Raw genomic sequence first — 17,494 nt, 5'->3', positions numbered from 1 at the left:
AATGTTTTACTTTGTTGTTTTTATGTTTATAGAACAATATTAGTATTGTCACAATACAAATAATTATTTCTTGTATGCATTAAGTAAAATGGAATTTTTTTTTTTAATATAAAAAATATTTAAAATTTTACTTAAAATTATTATTATTAATAACTTTTAATTCTAAAATGTCGGATATTTTTAGACGATACAATCTCCTTATAAAACTTCAATTTTCTTTATTTTTAGTTATACGATTTTACTTGAAAGTTTAATATTAAATTTAACGTGAGCTTTTAAAGTAAAAATGAAGAAAAAAACTTCAAAGGATAAATTGTTTTAAAAATATTTTTTGAACAATGGTAACAAAGAGTAATCAAAAAATATTTTTAATTCTACACTGCGCAATGTTGGACCACTAAATAATAAAATAAATTTACAAAAATAAATATCCTTTGTTAGATAAAAGAATTATTAAAAATATTCGGGTTTAAAAGCGTTTATAAATTGAATACGAATGATGTAAAACAAATGTCAGAATAATTAAACAAATTTAATTTTCATGCACTGACAGCTAATTTAATTTATTGTTTTATCTTTTGTATTGCAGATATTTCAGCGGTCGTGATATAATTATAAGAGCGACACGACCTTTGACAAAGGGGCAAGTTATTGCTGAAAATTACGGCCCGATATTCACAAAGCGAAATTTAAAGGAACGCCAAAGAAACCTCGAAGGAAGGTACTGGTTTAAGTGTACTTGTGATTCTTGTCAGCAGGATTGGCCAAAGTTTGAGGAGTTGATTAATTGTTCTCCTAAAATTAGGTAAATCTAATTTGTGTTTACAAACAACTCGGTATTTATTAAGCACGGTTGAACACTAGGTTTATTAACAAGTAACCGCTGCAATAGACTTTGATTAATATAAGCTTTTATTAATTGAATTTTGTAATGAAGAGTAATAATACAATAATCATAATAATAATAATAATAATAATAATAATAATAATAATAATAATAATAATAATATAGAAATTTTTGACATTAATATTATTAGCAACCTTACAGTCACTATGTGACTGCCGTGATTTGTGAACTATAAATAAATAAAATTTTGCTTTATTAATTGATGACTTTTGTTAAATTGCATTGTACTTTTTTAAATATTGACATTTTTTAAGATATAAGCTCATCCCGATGTTACACTCATCAAGACCATTCATTTGAGTACCCACATGCATTTTTGATATATTTTTCATATATACATATACATATATATATATATATATATATATATATATATATATATATATATATATATATATATATATAAATATATGAAAAATTGATGTGGGTACTCAAATGAAAGGTCTCAGTGAAAGTAACGTTGGGATGAGCTTATATCTTCAAAAATGTCAACAGTTCACAAGATACAAGGTCAAAAAAAACGATTCTATTATATGACAATATATCCTGGAGACAAAATTTTTCTTATTCTCTTAATAGTGTTGATTATTATTATTATTTTTAAAAATCAATAATAATAATAATAATAATAATAATAATAACGAAAATTTTTATTTACAGATGTACAACAGAAAACTGCAAGGGATTATTGCTCCAAGAAATTCATTTGAGTAATTCAGTAAAGTGTATGTCTTGTAAAAAAAAGATAAATCTCGAAAGCAGTATAATGAGCTTAAGCCATTGTGAAGAGAATTACAGTCAAGGACTAGCAAGTATGGAACAAGAAAATCCCGATGAAGCTATAGAGAAAATCACAAAAGCACTTGATAAATTTCATAGAATAGCTTCACCACCCCATCGTGAGACTCATTTAGCTGAAATCGCGTTAGCTGCTTGTATGGCTGATTCCGGCAATAGATGGAGACCAACATTTACCTAGGTTGTGTTTATTAATATCATTTACTGTGTAATAATATTATTATGCATTTATATTTAATAATTATTGATTTTTTTTTTTTTAATTTCAATATTGTTAAAAAATTTTCATCACTTTTTTTAATAATTTTATCCAGAATAAAAAAATAATAGATTATTAAATTGATATAAATTTACCAACAATTTTTCAACATAATAAAAAAAAATGAATGTGAAACACCAGCTAAAAGTAAATATAAATTGTACAACCATTAATACTTTGTGTTGTAATGGAAGCGCTTTTATTATCATTATTACTTTTATTTTTCTTTTAGTGAATGAAAAAAAAAAAAAAAATATTTGATAAATTTGATCTCCAGTAAATGGCATATAGTCAAACAATACAACCCAGCGGAAATGAAATTTTGATGAATCAATATGAACAGTAAAAAATAAAATAAATTGACCTATAATAGAAGTAAAAATAAAAAATTACTAAAAGGAGCTTCCTGAATAAATAAACCAAGTTTTTACAATTTTTTTGTGGTATTTATTTTTTATAATGCACATGTTTCGTGAAAAAATTATATTCCATATGAAATTATTATTAAATATTATTAAAGAGCTCAAATATCGGTACAAAATTTACTGAGCAGTCGACGTATTAGCCGACTATATCTATTTTATAAACACTTAACTGAGATATCAAGTAGTAGAGTGGTTCTATCATTTTTATAATTATATCATATCGAGTTATGTTATATTAATACAAAAACCACAAAAGCGTCAATAGTTATAGCCCGGCAAACATCACCAGCCCGTCGATCTTTTAAAACATGGCAATTTTTATATTTAATTTTACAATTAATTACAAAAAAAAGAAAAAAAAAACATTTTTCACCTGTCCGTAATTCCGTCAATGTTTCAATTATTATTTTTATTGTACAAACATACAAATTACAATTTTTCCCAACACTCATTGCTTGATAAAAAAAAAAAAAAAGATGTTCAATAAATCAATGAGTGTATTAAATGATAAGAGAAGAAACGAGACAAATAACGCACAGCAAAGCGACGTGCTTATTTTTTATAAATGCAAATAAAAAAATTCTTGTTTCTTCTTGTAATTATTTTTTTTTTAATTGCAAACATCACACCTTGGGCATCGACTTACTGGTGTTTTAAATCGTTAATTATTTATCTTAAAAAACGTTGTTATAGAGCCGCTGGGAGTCCCGCGGGTCTGATCGGGCTATTTATGGCTCACATTACTTTTATAATTCATTTTTTTTAATGCTCGTGTTTTTTTTTTATTTATTTATTTTTTTATCAATAATCAATTGGTTAATCGTCTATTTCAGTCAACACATGCATTGTACTTTTAATTAGCAGTCGGTATTATTTTTTTTAATTAATTATTCAATAATCTCTGCTTTATTTAACACGATTATTTTTCGAATAAACATTATTATATTATTTTTGCTTTTATTAATATTTTTCATTAGATTTTTTTTTTCTACGGTGCATTTTAACCACGCGGTCCGGTTAACTGAATAATCAATTGTTCTCATACGTTTTTTTTTATTTAACGTAATTAAATTCTTAAAAATGTTTTAAAATTTAAATAATAATTATTGCAATAATAATTATTATTATTGTTATTAATTTGACAATTGAGTAACATGACCGCGGGTTGTAACTTAGCTCTTATTAAAATGCATCTAGATATTATGCATTGAGTTGTTAATTAATATTTGATCTTAATTAAATAATCTCGTGAATTTTTTTAAAAAAATTACAAGGATACAATTATATTATGCGTACTGAGATTTCCAATTATAATTATAATTTATAATTGTAATTATTACAATAATAATAATATTAATAATTTATCAACTTCCACCATACAAAATACATAATTGTTTTTTTTTTTTTTTTTTTTTATAATTTTCTTAAAGAGAGAAAATCATTTAAAGGCAGACATATCAAAAAAATGAATAAAGACAAATAATATAAATGTAAAAAGAAAGATTGATATTTATTTTATGATAATACTACAACCTATTTAAAGATGTTCATGCAAAGCTGTATAATTTCTTATTTAGATGTTATTATTTAATTCGGTATTTCTACGAAATACTTATCAGTAACTCAATTACTTATTTATAAATTTTAGTCAATTAAAGAATAAGTAAATTACAATGATTTGTCACAATACAAATTTAAACAAAGAAAAATATTTATTATTATTCTTCATCAGAGAATCGTGTATCACTTTTAATGTCAATGATTGTAATACCAAAAAAAAAAAAAAAAAAATATAACTCGCTTTTACCGAGAGAAAAAATAAACAATTTTTCAAATAGAAATACCAATCAAACAATTATAATCAATATAATATAACCATCTTGATTCAACATTTGTACTCGTAGTACGAAAAATAAAAAAAAAAAAAAAAGAAATGCAAATAATCGAACGCAACGCTAGCAAAATATTTAGTACACCTGTTTAGATGAGACAGATTAACAAAATAATTCCCAAAACCGTCGACTTAGCATACACTACACAAATAAACCAAGTATTAGAGTTTTAATACTTATTGAATAGTAAAGTAAGCGCGATTACAACTTTTCCGACAGTTCCCGCTTAGCAAAAAAAAATAATAATAGAATCAGCGTGTACATTTTATGTATAATTTAAATCTTGATGTTTAATATCTTAGTGATCCACGATAAAGATGTTCTTTCTTTGCTCTTAACTTGTGGGAAGTGTTAAATAAATTTTTGTCTTGATATTTTTAATTAATTGTTATATATTTTTAAATATGTTGTTGTTGTTGTTGTTGTTGTTGATGTTGTTGTTGTTGTTGTTGTTGTTGTTGTTGTTGTGGTTGTTGTTGTTGTTGAATTGAATATTGATGTACTTGTTGAGTAGTTGGTGACATTAATTACCGCTGCTTCTCAGATTCATCTGTGTGTTTTATGGGATTGTGGTGTTACATACTTAATAAGAGTGTTGAATGGTGGTAGTAGCGCTTTAATTATTTTTTGTTTATTATTATTCTTTTTTTTTCAGTTATTAATTAAGCGTTGCTCTCGGTGGTGGTGTTTTGCACAGCCTGGCTGTCCTGAAACAGTAAGTTTATTATATTTTAATAAACAAAACGAGTAAAAAGTTAATTTAATTTTTAAAAAAACGTAGCTTGTTATTTAAATAACATATTTCACTGTAAATAAAATAATTTGTTTTTATTTTTGAGTGAAGAGTGCATGATGCAGTAAGGAAGAGATGAATAATAATAAGAAGCAAGCAAGGTATGTTTAATATTATTTACTAATTAATAATAATTATTATTATTTTTAATAAATAAAGAAACTGTAATAGGATTATAAATATTAAATGATTGAGGATTAACGAGGAAGATGAAAATGAAGAATTACCTGCAAAGAAGTAACATCGGGTGTATCTTGTTTTTTACATACATCCTGTTCATGCAGCTTCATTGAAACCTGAGATTTCGGCTCCTATATAATTGTTCAAGAAAGAAAAAAGAACGTGCATAGCTAAGTATTACACTCGTTACGTTTGCTAATTTATTTTTAAATTTTTGTATTAAATATTTAATAATTAAAAAAAAATTTTTTTTATTAAATATTTAGTAATTTTTTTGTTAAAAATTTTTGTATTAAATTTTTAGTAATTTAAAAAAAAAAAAAAAGTGAATTAAAAACCTTAATGGCATTATCACCGGCTTCAGGAAGAATCTTGGAGTGTGAGGAGGAAATAGGATCAACAAATGGCTGGATATTTTCTTTATTTGCAAATTGAGGATTGCCGTAACGTGAATTACGTGTAATACGTCGTCTAAAGTGTGGATGCAAAGATCTAACTGAATTTCTACCGAAATCATTATCTTGTCCACTCACCTGTTATATACAGTGTTTTATTTAATCGATTAAATATTTTTTTTTTTTTTAATTGCAATAAAGTCTTGTGATAAAAGAAAAATAAAGTTACAGTGAAGCGATGCAATAGAGTAAAAGCCATAGATGTAAATAAATAAACTAAAAATAAAAAAATGAAAAACTTACTTGATTGTCTTGGCTTCTTGGCCGTCTTGGTGGGCCACCGCCGCCTCTACCTCCGCGGAAGTTGCGGCGGTAGAACCGACGTGGTGCGGATCCGCGTCCACGTCCACTGCTGCGAGGTGGGCCACCTCCTTCGTTTCCACCCTCGCCGCCTTGCTCGCCTTTGTCGTAGCGAGCTGCGCCGCCTCCTTCGCCGCCGTTCTCACCGTGTTGTTGGTTTGGTGGGCCTGATCTGCGGCCACCGCGGTAGTAATTGTCATAGTTACGACGAGGTCTGTAACGTCTCTGGTTACCTTCGCCAATGTTGTTGTCCTCGACTTGTTTACCATCGCCTGTTAATTTATTAATTAAATAATAGTAATTTTTATTTTTAACTCTAAAAATTTTTTAAGAATTCAGAGAATTAATTAAAATTAATTCGGTGGGAGAATGACTGAGTAAATTACCTGACTCGTAACCCTCTTGGCTTTCTCTTGGTCGGCGTTGAGGTCTTGAGCCACCCCCACGGGGTCTGTTGTACCACGTACGGTAACCACGACGTTTGTCGGCGGCGTAAGGTGAACCTTTTACTGGTTCGCCGTCAGGTCCTGTTACATTTGCAGCTTCATGACCTTTCTCACCGATTACTACGTCAAATTCGACAACTTCTCCGTCCCCAACACTTCGTACGGCTTTTTTTGGATTGTTTTTCACAATAGCCGACTGAAAAATAATTTTATAAATAAATATTAAATATAAATTAATTTTTTTTAAATTTTTTTTTTTTTATTATTAAAATCATTTTATTTATTTATTACTCACTTGATGAACAAATACGTCTTCTTTGCTGTCATTTCTGTAACAAAAAAAATTTATTTATTATTATCAAATCTATTAATAGTAATTAAATTTACAAATAAATAAACAATTATTTATCATTAATTTGTGCTACTTCTTATTAATATCTTAAAAATATTTTTAAACTTTAAAATTAAGATAACTTTATAGATAAACTACTTATCAAAATAAATTTATAATTTTTTTTATTCAAAAAAAAATTCTACCCTTTAAATCTTAAAATTTTTTATGATAATAAAGTAATGTACTTGAAAAAAATAATTATTTCATAAAAATAAAATCTAAAGTAACAAGTACATTTTTATCGATAGAGCACTCCCTCAATGAAGCTAATCCATCGACATAGATAATACATTAAGATATATAGTCGTAGAATGGTTTATATATTAGGTAGGATGAAACTGCAGAGCAAAGCACACAGTCGGAAGATCATTGAACTTGAGTTCGTCCTCGGTACAAAATATATATGTATATATCAGCCGTTTGGGATAAATTTGCGCCGACGTACATTCACCCTCAATCCCTTACACACTTCCTCCCCCATTTGTCATCCCTCGTTAGCATCCTCTTGATTCTTCCCACCATTTTATTTTTAATTTTCAACAATCACTGACTAATTATTTATATGTAAATTAATGTAGCAAATATTTAATAATTTTTAGAAATTAAAAAAAAAATTAATTGTGAAATTTTTTTTAAATAATTTGTTTGTTACATAAAATTAAAAAATAGTCAAGTGACTGATAATTTTTACGTAATATTATTTATTTAATTAAATTATTTGATATTAATTTATTTAATTAAATAATTTTATTTAATTTTCCATTTTTATTTTAAATTATTAATTATTAATTATTTATTTAAATAAGCTTATTAAAGTCAATATTGATAAAAAAAATATTTAAACTTAAAATAGAAATATAATGGCTTCAGCTAACTGAAATTGAAAGGTTTCATACCTAATTAAAATAATTTATTTTAAAAAGTATTGTAAAAAATATTTTATTTAACAAAGTAGGTTAAAAAAAATTGATAAGTAGTTTAAAAAAAAAAAAAAAAAAAAATGATCAATTACTGAAGAGGATTTCTAACGGTAATAAATATTAGTGATACTGATACGTGACTAATGATTTAATCTGAATGCTCCAAATGATAATTGACGACAAATGAAAAAATCTTTTGAAACAATAGACTGAGAAAAAAAAATTAGCACGAACCTGTTGATAAACCCGTAACCACTCTTTACGTTGAACCACTTTACAGTCCCGGTCACTTTAGTAGCTGAAAAATAAAAAAAATATATTTATTAATTTATTTACTCACTAAATTCTATAAATAAATATACTTGTAATAATAAGCTTAAGAATGAATTATTATTTACAATAAAACCGGATTAGAGAATTAAAATTTGAAAAAAATCTAAAAACTAAATAAAATATTTAATTTAAATAAATAAATATTGATTTGTCTGCGGTTGACAAAATAAATACGCCAAAAAAACTAGCACGTGATTTGAATAAACAAGCAACCACCGAACATTGTTATCATTTATTTAAACAAACGAATGCTGATTAAACAAAAAAAAAAGCATTGGATAAATAATTATGTTGTTTTAAGAAATAAAAAAAAAAAAATTAATAATTTAATTTAAGTTTTTTTTTAGATATTTAATTTAATTGGAGTAACTTTTGAATTTTAAGTTAAAAATAAAAAAAAAGAAGAAATAATTTAAAAAAAAGATAACAATAATTATAGATGATCGAGCGCCGAATAAAATTGAGAATGGCCGGCATTTTACTTTCCAAGTACGCCTAGCATCTTCCGGTTTTAAGCCTAAGTCTCTACGGCGGTCCTTCTTATGTCTCGTGTCGCTTTGCGACTCCAAAAAAAAAAAGCATTTTGCATTTAGTTTTAATGTAGGCTATTAAAAAACAAAAATTATGCTTTTAGACCGGAGTAATTAATCTGTAAATAAATAAATATAAAAAATAATTTCGTTAACTTGAGAAACAACAAAGACTTCAATTGAGTCATCAATAAATGCTCCGAAAATGGTGAGTTTGGTAAAATAAATGGCGCTTTGATAAATTCGGTGGTAAAATGTATTAAAGGCAATTAATTTTATTTAAAAAAATTAATTTTTAAAAGCTAGCTGGCGAATTTTGATGACGCCGGCCACATGGTCGTGATACAACCGCCATTACGTTTAATGGATGGAAAAAAATGCTCGATAATTAGCTAAGCTGCGACGCACATAAAAATTGTTAAAAGAAACGGAGCGTTACTCGGGAATAAATAATAATTATTAAAAATAATATTAAAAACATACCGATGACTATTTTCTGTAGATTAGCCTTGGGTTGTTCGGACTGTTTTTCCGGGTCAGCCATGGTGGTGATGTTAGATGTTAAGGTGGTGTTATACACGCCACTAGCGAACCTAGATGTTCCCGTCCTGCTTCCTTCTAGTTGTACTGATGGTTCCCTTCTGCTTATAATTTTCCCAACATGGCTGCGGCGCTTAGTGACCGTCAACACACATATCCCCTCTAAGACGAGCTCTCTCATTGGCCGATTAATCCGGCGCCGACATTTTACAGCCAATCACAGCGCCACTTTCATACCATTATTTTCAGTGATGTAAGTCGCTTGCGAATACTAACAAACAATTGCTATTGTGTTGGTTGTAATCCAGTTCATGTACGAAATTTTATATTGCACAATTACTCCAAGCTAGTGCTCTTGTTTCTTTGTGTGTGTGTCATTTTTTGTGTGTTTGGTGCTACAAGCTACCGAGCGGGAAATGACGGCGTTGTAATCGTCTTTTCGCGGGAATTTTAAATTGCTTTATTTTATTTTATATACTTAAGTTAGCTAACAGCTGACAGTTTTTTTTTATAACAAATCAATTACTCCAAAAAAAAAAAAAGCTTTTAAAAATTTTTATTAATTATTTTTTTTTATTTTTACATGTGAAATTTTTTTCATAATAATTTTACATGACATTAAAGTTAGCAGTCACTTGATAATTATAACACTGAAGTTGACAGACTTTAAAAATTTTTTTGGAATTTTATAGCAATTAAATTATTAAAAAAAAATTTATTTAAAAATTTTTATTTGTAAAAATTAATAAAAATTACAAGTGAAAATTTTTAGAAACTTTTTTTTTATTTTAATTAATTTGTTAAAAAGATTTATAAAATTGACAGCTGACGGCTAACTTCAGTATAATTGATAAGTTTACAATTTTATATGTAAACAATTTTTTTCTAAAAAATTATTTTAAAAAAATTGCAATCTACAAAAGAATTATTTAATGAGGTAAAAGACTCAGTTAATTGACACAGTCTTTCTATTTATTATTTTATTATTTTAAGAATTATTTTTATTTATTATTTATTATTTTAAGCAGCTGTTAATATTTTTTTTATTATAATAAATCAATTAAACTTAAAAAAAAATGCTTTTAAAAATTTTCACTAATAATTTTTTATTATTTTTATTAAATTTTTTTATAATAATTATTATTTCTTTGCTATAAAATAATTTAAAAAATTATCAAGTGTCATTAACAGACATCTGTAATTTTCTAGATTTTTACAATAAATAAATTTTTGTTTATACTAATTTATTTGTTGATAAAACTTCTAAAAATCATCAAATATCAGAGCTGATTTCAGTATAATTAATTAAACAACTCTTTTTGGTGCAATAATTAAAAAAGTGGAGTAATTTATAAAGTTAATATTTATAATTAGATGTTAATAATTATAATTAAAAATATATTTTATTTTTTGACAACAATAATTTGATGTACATAAAATATTAAAACTTTAAGAAGACTGTTTAGAAATAAAAACAAAAAAGTCCATTTTTATGAGTTATCTCAAAACACAATGAAATCCCACAATTTATTTATTAAATAGGATACATTTTGTTTTTATTTTAATTTATAAATTAAGTTATTAATTATTTAGAGTTCAGTTACCATTTAAAAAAAAAAAAAAAAAAAAACCAGTAAAATATAAAATAAAAATTATCTATTCCAACTATACATTGTATATTTTCTTCCCATTTTATGAAATGAATTTGATGAAAAAAAAAAAAAAAAAAAAAAAAAAAAAGAAAGAATAACTACTCAAAGTTTATCAATTCGAATAATTTGATTATTTAGTGAATATACAGACTTCATATCAAAATTTATTTTTACACTTTATTTATTTATACACTTTGCCAATAAACAGTTTACATACTAAATAATAAACTAATCAATTTAATCGAATTGATAAAATTTTATTCTTAATGCCTTTATCTTATTTTAGTATAGTAAGTTTGATCATAGTTGTTTTATTTATCGGATCATTATTATGTAAAAGAAAAAGAAACCATCATTTACTTCTCTAGATCTTTTAATTAAAAGCGTATAAAAATTTAAACAAAAATAACAATAAAAATGTCGGTTTCTTTTTCTCCTTCAATTACTCGATTATATCTTACATATTATGGTAATTATTTTATTTAGGTTTATTATCAATAACTCAAGTTGATGTGGATACCTTTTTAAATACATGATAGATAATAATTAAATACTAACAGAGACAATAAAAAAATTTTCTCGCTATTTAAAAGCTGTCCCATTGCGGACTAATATAAATATATAAATATATATATTTTTAAACTAATAACAAATTAAAAATTATCACGACTGTATACTTGTTTGAGAAAATCACCATCAACTCAAGTTAATTTACAAAGTTTCGAATTATATACTTATATAATATATAAGTATATATAAACTGTTACAGTAATTATTATTATTAATAAACTACTTGGTTAATTAATATCTAAGATAAATAAGACTTTTGTAAATCAATACACATTTTGTGTCTTAATATTAATAAGAGAAATTGTTTTAAGCTCAAGTTAAAGGAGAATAATAAATTAATTTTACATCCTCAATCATCTTTGCTGTCTTCTTGAGCGAGCTGGACGTGATCTTGGAGCGGTCGATCCGGATCCGATGCTAAACATTCCGCCGCCTCCTGCAGCGTTGCTTCCGGCGTTAAAAGACCCGGCGCCGTTGAAATTAAATCCACCTGCAATTAAAATCAATTATATAAATTCCAAGAATAAAAAAATTATATCAATAAATAATGTAAGGTGCTTACCGGTACTTGCTGATGCCCTAGCATTTCCAAATTGAAACGGAGTTGACGCACTTCCTGCGCTGCTGCTACCAGTTCCGGATCCACCGAAACTGTACACTGGATTTTGCGACGCAGATCCCGGATTGGTATTTCCAAAATTGAAAGAACCGGTACCAGCGTTAGGACCAGAATTATTATTATTATTATTATTATTATTATTATTATTATTATTACTACTATTGTTACTATTACTATTGTTGGTATTAGCAGCAGAACCAAAGCTCGGGACTGTCGAGCCAAACGGAGCGGAAGTAGAACTGGATCCAAAGCCGCTGAAGCTGGTATTAGCAGAACCAAACGCAGGTGTCGACGAGGAACCAAAAGTGTTTGAAGCACCGAAGGCTGGTGGTGCTGCTGATGACGAGCCAAAAGAAGGTGTAGGCACCGAAGAAGCCCCGAAGGATGGGGTTGTAGACGTAGAAGTCGCTCCAAAAGCCGGAGGAGCGGTGGATCCACCAAATGCTGATTTAGCTGCTGAAGAAGCTGCTCCAAACGCTGGCGTTGATGATGCGCCGAATGACGGTGTCGCTGTTGATGCTCCAAATGCGGGAGGTGCTGTCGTTGGTATTGACCCGAATGTTGGAGGCGCTGTCGTAAGTACTGATCCGAATGCTGGAGGTGTTGTCGTCGGTATTGATCCAAACGCTGGAGGTGACGTCGTTGGTATTGATCCAAACACTGGGGGTGAAGTCGCGGAGGAACCAAACACTGGTGTTGAAGATGAAGCTCCAAATGCAGGCGGAGCAGTTGTTGCAGGCGCAGCCCCGAACATCGATGATGTCGAACCAAATGCAGGAGTCGCGGTCGTCGTCGCTCCAAACGCTGGTGGTGCTGTGGTAGGTGTTGAGCCAAATGAAGGTGGCGCCGTTGTAGCTGGTGCTCCAAATGCCGGAGCTGTTGATGTACTGCCAAATACTTCCGATGTATTCGGCAAGAGAGAAGTTTTGTTCTGTGTGAATGATGCATTTGCACTTCCAAAACCCGAAAATCCGGCTGATGATGTTGAGGTACTTCCAAATGCGGGACTTGCCACGGTTGAAGATCCAAATGTTGGTGCTCTAGTGGTATTAGTAGCTGGGGTTGTGCTACCAAAACTGGCAGTTGTTGTAGTTTGAGATCCAAATGTCATTGTACTATTATTACCAAATGTTGGATTTGAATTAGCTCCAAAAGTCAAATTTGGTTGCGATCCAAATGATGGTAATTTAGTTTGTCCAAATAAATTATTTCCACTTGGATTAGTACTAGGATTAGCATTAGCGGTGTTAGTAGAATTATTGCCACCGAACATTAAAGACTGCGTACTACTGGTTTGGTTAACACCGTTGAACATACTCGAAGCAGTAGTTGTAGGTGTATTGCTCCCAAAACTCGGGACTTCTGTTGTCTTGGAAACTTCAAATGACAAAATACTCTGCGTTGTGCTATTAGTACTCGCCGGACTGGAGAACGATGACTGAGTACTGGTGTTTACTCCAAACAGTACAGCTAGAACTGAAGTAGTAGCTGTAGTTTGTGACGTCGTAGCAGAAACGAACGAAGGGGTCGACTGTGTACTTGTAGCCGTTGCGCTTCCAAACACCGGCACAGATTGACTCCCACCGAATCCTAGAGGTGTAGAAGCAGTCACTTGGGGACTACTCGTGTTACCGAATGAGAATGTCGGCTTGGCTGCGCTGAAATTAAATCCAGAGCTCAATCCTGGTGTAGTTGATGCAGCCGTTGTAGTTGGAGCAGCAGCAGCTGCTGCTGCTGCTGCTGCTGGATTGGAAGTACTTGTACTTACTGTAGGTGTAAAGGAAAATAATGAAGCTGAAGTTGTATTCACTGGAGACTTAACACTAAAAGCCGGACTTTGAGCAACAGTTTGCGGAGCTGAAGATGTTGGAGTGCTGCCAAATGAAAATCCAGTGGTTGTAGTCGGTGCGTTTGACCCAAATAAAAATGCTGGAGTTGTAGCAGGTGTCTGATTGCTTGAAAAGGTATTTGATGATGTGGTCACTGGTGATGCTTGACTCACCGGATTTTCTGACGGCGTCGAGGCAGTTGTTGCAGGCTTACCGAATGAAAATCCAGTCGCAGGCGAAGGAGAAGGTAAAGTCGCCGAAGAAGTGCTGGCTGGTAATTGTTTTTGTAAATTGAAGCTGCTGGATATGATTGACTCGGTCTTCTGAGTCACCGGTTGCACAGCAGTAGAAGCTGGAGTTAGTGAAAATCCTGCTGAGCCCGTCGTGGCTGGGTTGACGGAATTAGAAGCAGTTAAAGTGACAGAAGAAGCTATGGTAGACGTTAAATTAAAAGTTGAAGTTGATACTGGTGATTTTTGTTGGAAAAATGAAAGACTGGGTTTATTTGAAGTCTCATCAGACTTTTGCGACAAACTTGGAGCTGCTGATGAACTGACATTCAGCGTCGTGCTGCTAGTTGGAGTTGTTTCTCCGGATAAATTGAAAGTAACACGTTTAACCGGAGTATTGGTGTCTTTAGATTTACCAATAATAGGTTTTATCGCAGAAGTTGCGATAGGTGAGGTGTTGACATTTGTCGTTGAAGTTGAGGAGTTTAGTGACGTAAGTACTGGTTGAGATTGTGCTGTTGGAGTCACAGGTGTGGGTGCAGATGTTGTAGCAGGTCGATCATTGACTTCATCCGCCTGGATAACGACACTTGGATCGATTTCACTGGAGGCTTTTCCAGATATCGCATCGAACATACTCTTTAATCTAGCTTTCATGCTAGTTTGTCGCATTGTTAAAATATCTGACTGTTTTATTTCATCGGCATCATCATCTCCGAATTTACCCGTGACATCATGTTCTTCAAGAAGTGTTTTTATTTTATCAATATTTTGCGGCTCTGCTCTCATGAATAATTTATCTTTCAACTGAGTGAGCTGCGATGAATTTCTGCCGATCGATTTACTATTGTTCATTAAATTAACTTTGCTATTGCTACTAATAGGACTACTTTGCTGAGAAGTTAGTTTCGGCGAATCAGCGGTTTGTTTTTTATGAACGTCATCATCACAGGCATCCAAAAATTCAGCAGAACTCGACTTGCTCAGGGCTGACGGAGAAGAAGACTTATTAATGATGACCCGAGGTGATACTGAATTGCTTCTGCGGTTGCTGTCGAACGACTTGAAGTGTTTTCCCACCTCCGGGGTTCCACTGCGCGATAAATCAGCCTTCCTTTTCACGCCTGAGTTGCCTGTCATTACGTTAGAGCTCGAGCTTAGGGAGCTCAAGATATCATAGCAAGAGGGAACTTTGGTCCTCTTGACCGGCCTCAGCGACGTATTTTCAATCGAAATGTCATCCTCGGACTTGGACAAGTCTTCTCGAGTCCGTTTCTGCGTACCCTCATCAAAGCTCTCGTACTCCTCACGGTGGCTTTCAGTTCGCTGCTTCTTTACTAATTCCAAAGAGATATCGTCCATTGACGCGTGTCTTTTCAGTGAAATCTCCTTCAGGACTTGAACTACACTCTGTGGAGACTTTTTTTCCGAACGATAGATATTGGCAAGCAATTTTTGCTTTTCTGGTGGAGAATACTTTATTGTTTCTGGTGGCGCTATTCTAACGGTTACTGGTGATCTGGCTTTTACTGTTTTAGCGTTCAGAGTCGGTGTTGGTGAACAATATAAATTAACTTTTGGAAATTGTCCTGTTGAGTATTGAGATTGATAAAGTAATTTTGTATCAGCGTCGCTTGCGTATTTTGTTAATCTTCCTGGTGATAATGTACTGTACGCCCTGAAATATTATAAATAAATAAATAAATAAAATGTTTAAATGATAATTAATAACAATAAAATAAAAAGAACTTACTTGGAATCAATGTTATACCTTGATGATGATAACAACGGTCCCGCAACGGTTTGTACAGTTTTAATTCCAGCACTTGAACTATTTTTACCGCCTAAATCAGCGTTCCAGGGGGTACTATGAGATCTAAATAATATTTCCTCTCGTCTTGCTGACAGAGAATCGTCCTGAGCATCATTATTACTGTACTTGGTGGGTGACTTTTTCCACAAATGCTGCATTGAACCGTTTATGTCACCGTTTAAATGATAGCTTGAATTTTCCCAATGCTTGTTGCCGCCAAAAGATGAAGATGGTGATGGTGACAAACGTTTTGCCACAGAATTCTCGGACCCTGAGACAATCGAACGCCGTGAATTTTTCGACATGGGACTTACTCCACTCGTCAGGCCCAATTGCAAATTATTTGACATGCTAATTGATGACTCACTGCTGAGTTGATACGAATTTCTTCCACGTCGTTCCATTTTGGAAAAATGTTTTTGGTAAAATTTTTTAACAAAACCACCGAATTGGTGGAGATACGATAATAACTGATGATAAAATAGTGAAAATAAATCCGGAATATTTTTCCCGGCTTTTATTATACTGTCGTTTATTTTAGTTAGAAGCGTGTTATAATTTTCGTTAATCAAAATGTATATACAACTATATATTATGGCAATAGATATTAATATTTTACCAATAAAATAACCCCATAAATTGTAAAATATTAAACACCCACTTAACACACTTAATATTATTACAATGTCTTGATTAGTTAGTTCCCACATATTATTTCAAAAAAATAACCTCTCCATTTTTTTAAAAGAGCACACTCACTTAACCATTAAATTTCTCATGTACCACCACACTTATTTTTGATGCATGAACATGAAGGTGAAATTATAAGTTACTAATACCAACGTGGTCAACCGCGCTACTATCATTGCTACCAACAATTATTTTTGTTTTTTGTGCGCGCGCATTCTTTTTAAAATTCTGATCAGATTTAGTTTCATCGTTGACGGCTTGGTGGCGTTACTGCCAAAGGCGGTGAAATTCAAAATTTTTATCATACTGAAGTTAGCAGTCAGCTGTTAATTTTAAAAATTTTTTTAATAAATCAATTACAATTAAAATATGCTTTTAAAAATTTTTACTTGTAATTTTTATTAATTTTTACATGTGAAACTTTTTAATTTAATTTTTTTTATAATAATTTAATTGCTATAAAATATCTAAAAAAAAATAGTGTAATAAAACTTTTAAATACAAAATTTATCAAAATTAATAAAAAAAATCAGCTGTCATTTTTTTTTATCACTAAAATTTATTTAAAAATGTAAATAATTTAATAAGAAAATTAATTTAATGGAAAATAAAAGTAATTTTTATAAAAGAAGATATTTTGATCAAATATTTTTTTTTTAATAGTAAATATAAAAAATTATTTATTTTATTAATTTTTGTGGTTGTCTACAGTGAAAGTGTCAATTAAATTTTTAATAATAATATTTTACGAGAATCAATTTAGCAGATAATAGTTAATTTAAACATTTTTTTAACAAATAAATTAACATTTAGAAAATTAAAAAATTAAAAAATGCAATTTTTCAGAGCAAATTTATTTATTAAAAAAAATTGTAATAGTGACAGCTAACTTTAATATAATTAATATTTTATAATTTTT

General features: G+C 29.9%; 3 protein-coding genes across 8 annotated transcripts in view; 1 reads left to right on the top strand and 2 right to left on the bottom strand.

The window, feature by feature from the left end:
* The window catches only part of LOC141534322 (SET and MYND domain-containing protein 4), a 62,006-nt gene extending 57,683 nt beyond the window's left edge, over positions 1 to 4,323 (top strand). For 2 of the 5 annotated variants that reach the window (XM_074253612.1, XM_074253614.1), the window contains 2 exons: positions 590 to 805; positions 1,568 to 4,323. In XM_074253612.1, coding sequence (XP_074109713.1) covers positions 590 to 805; positions 1,568 to 1,886 — 535 coding nt within the window. In that variant the 3' untranslated portion in view covers positions 1,887 to 4,323. The remainder of the gene's footprint in view (positions 1 to 589; positions 806 to 1,567) is intronic. The other 3 variants (XR_012480398.1, XR_012480397.1, XM_074253613.1) reach the window with 3 other exon arrangements.
* Positions 4,324 to 4,653: 330 nt separating this feature from the next.
* Positions 4,654 to 9,276, bottom strand: Yps (Y-box binding protein ypsilon schachtel). 2 transcript variants are annotated; one of them, XM_074253656.1, is made up of 7 exons: positions 9,116 to 9,276; positions 8,004 to 8,067; positions 6,751 to 6,784; positions 6,396 to 6,651; positions 5,953 to 6,281; positions 5,302 to 5,385; positions 4,654 to 4,988 (listed from the first exon to the last, which is right to left on the bottom strand). In XM_074253656.1, exons 1-7 carry the CDS (start codon positions 9,174 to 9,176, stop codon positions 4,944 to 4,946), a joined length of 873 nt encoding a protein of 290 aa, XP_074109757.1. In that variant the 5' UTR covers positions 9,177 to 9,276; the 3' UTR covers positions 4,654 to 4,943. The 2 variants fall into 2 exon arrangements, with proteins under 2 accessions (XP_074109757.1, XP_074109758.1); XM_074253657.1 differs by lacking the exon at positions 5,302 to 5,385.
* A 1,638-nt stretch (positions 9,277 to 10,914) lies between these two features.
* LOC141534311 (uncharacterized) lies at positions 10,915 to 16,700 on the bottom strand. Its single transcript, XM_074253594.1, has 3 exons — positions 15,826 to 16,700; positions 11,957 to 15,750; positions 10,915 to 11,884 (listed from the first exon to the last, which is right to left on the bottom strand). The coding sequence occupies exons 1-3, from the start codon at positions 16,593 to 16,595 to the stop codon at positions 11,748 to 11,750; spliced, it is 4,701 nt and encodes a 1,566-aa protein (XP_074109695.1). The 5' UTR covers positions 16,596 to 16,700; the 3' UTR covers positions 10,915 to 11,747.
* Positions 16,701 to 17,494: the final 794 nt, after the last annotated feature.

This window comes from Cotesia typhae, unplaced genomic scaffold (genome assembly GCF_013202065.1).
Source record: "Cotesia typhae breed Kobodo isofemale line unplaced genomic scaffold, CoteBio_Ctyphae scaffold_13, whole genome shotgun sequence".
NCBI classification, from domain to species: Eukaryota; Metazoa; Arthropoda; class Insecta; order Hymenoptera; family Braconidae; genus Cotesia; species Cotesia typhae.
This window is presented reverse-complemented; position numbering and strand designations above follow the sequence as displayed.

Coding starts and splice junctions, on each gene's coding strand:
- Yps (XM_074253656.1), bottom strand. CDS start 9,176: ATGGCTGACCCGGAAAAACAGTCCGAACAACCCAAGGCTAATCTACAG. Junction 8,068..9,115: donor TCTACAGAAAATAGTCATCG/GTATGTTTTTAA, acceptor TTTATTTTTCAG/CTACTAAAGTGACCGGGACT. Junction 6,652..6,750: donor AAGACGTATTTGTTCATCAA/GTGAGTAATAAA, acceptor ATTATTTTTCAG/TCGGCTATTGTGAAAAACAA.
- LOC141534311 (XM_074253594.1), bottom strand. CDS start 16,595: ATGTGGGAACTAACTAATCAAGACATTGTAATAATATTAAGTGTGTTA. Junction 15,751..15,825: donor AGGTATAACATTGATTCCAA/GTAAGTTCTTTT, acceptor ATAATATTTCAG/GGCGTACAGTACATTATCAC. Junction 11,885..11,956: donor TAGGGCATCAGCAAGTACCG/GTAAGCACCTTA, acceptor TTTTAATTGCAG/GTGGATTTAATTTCAACGGC.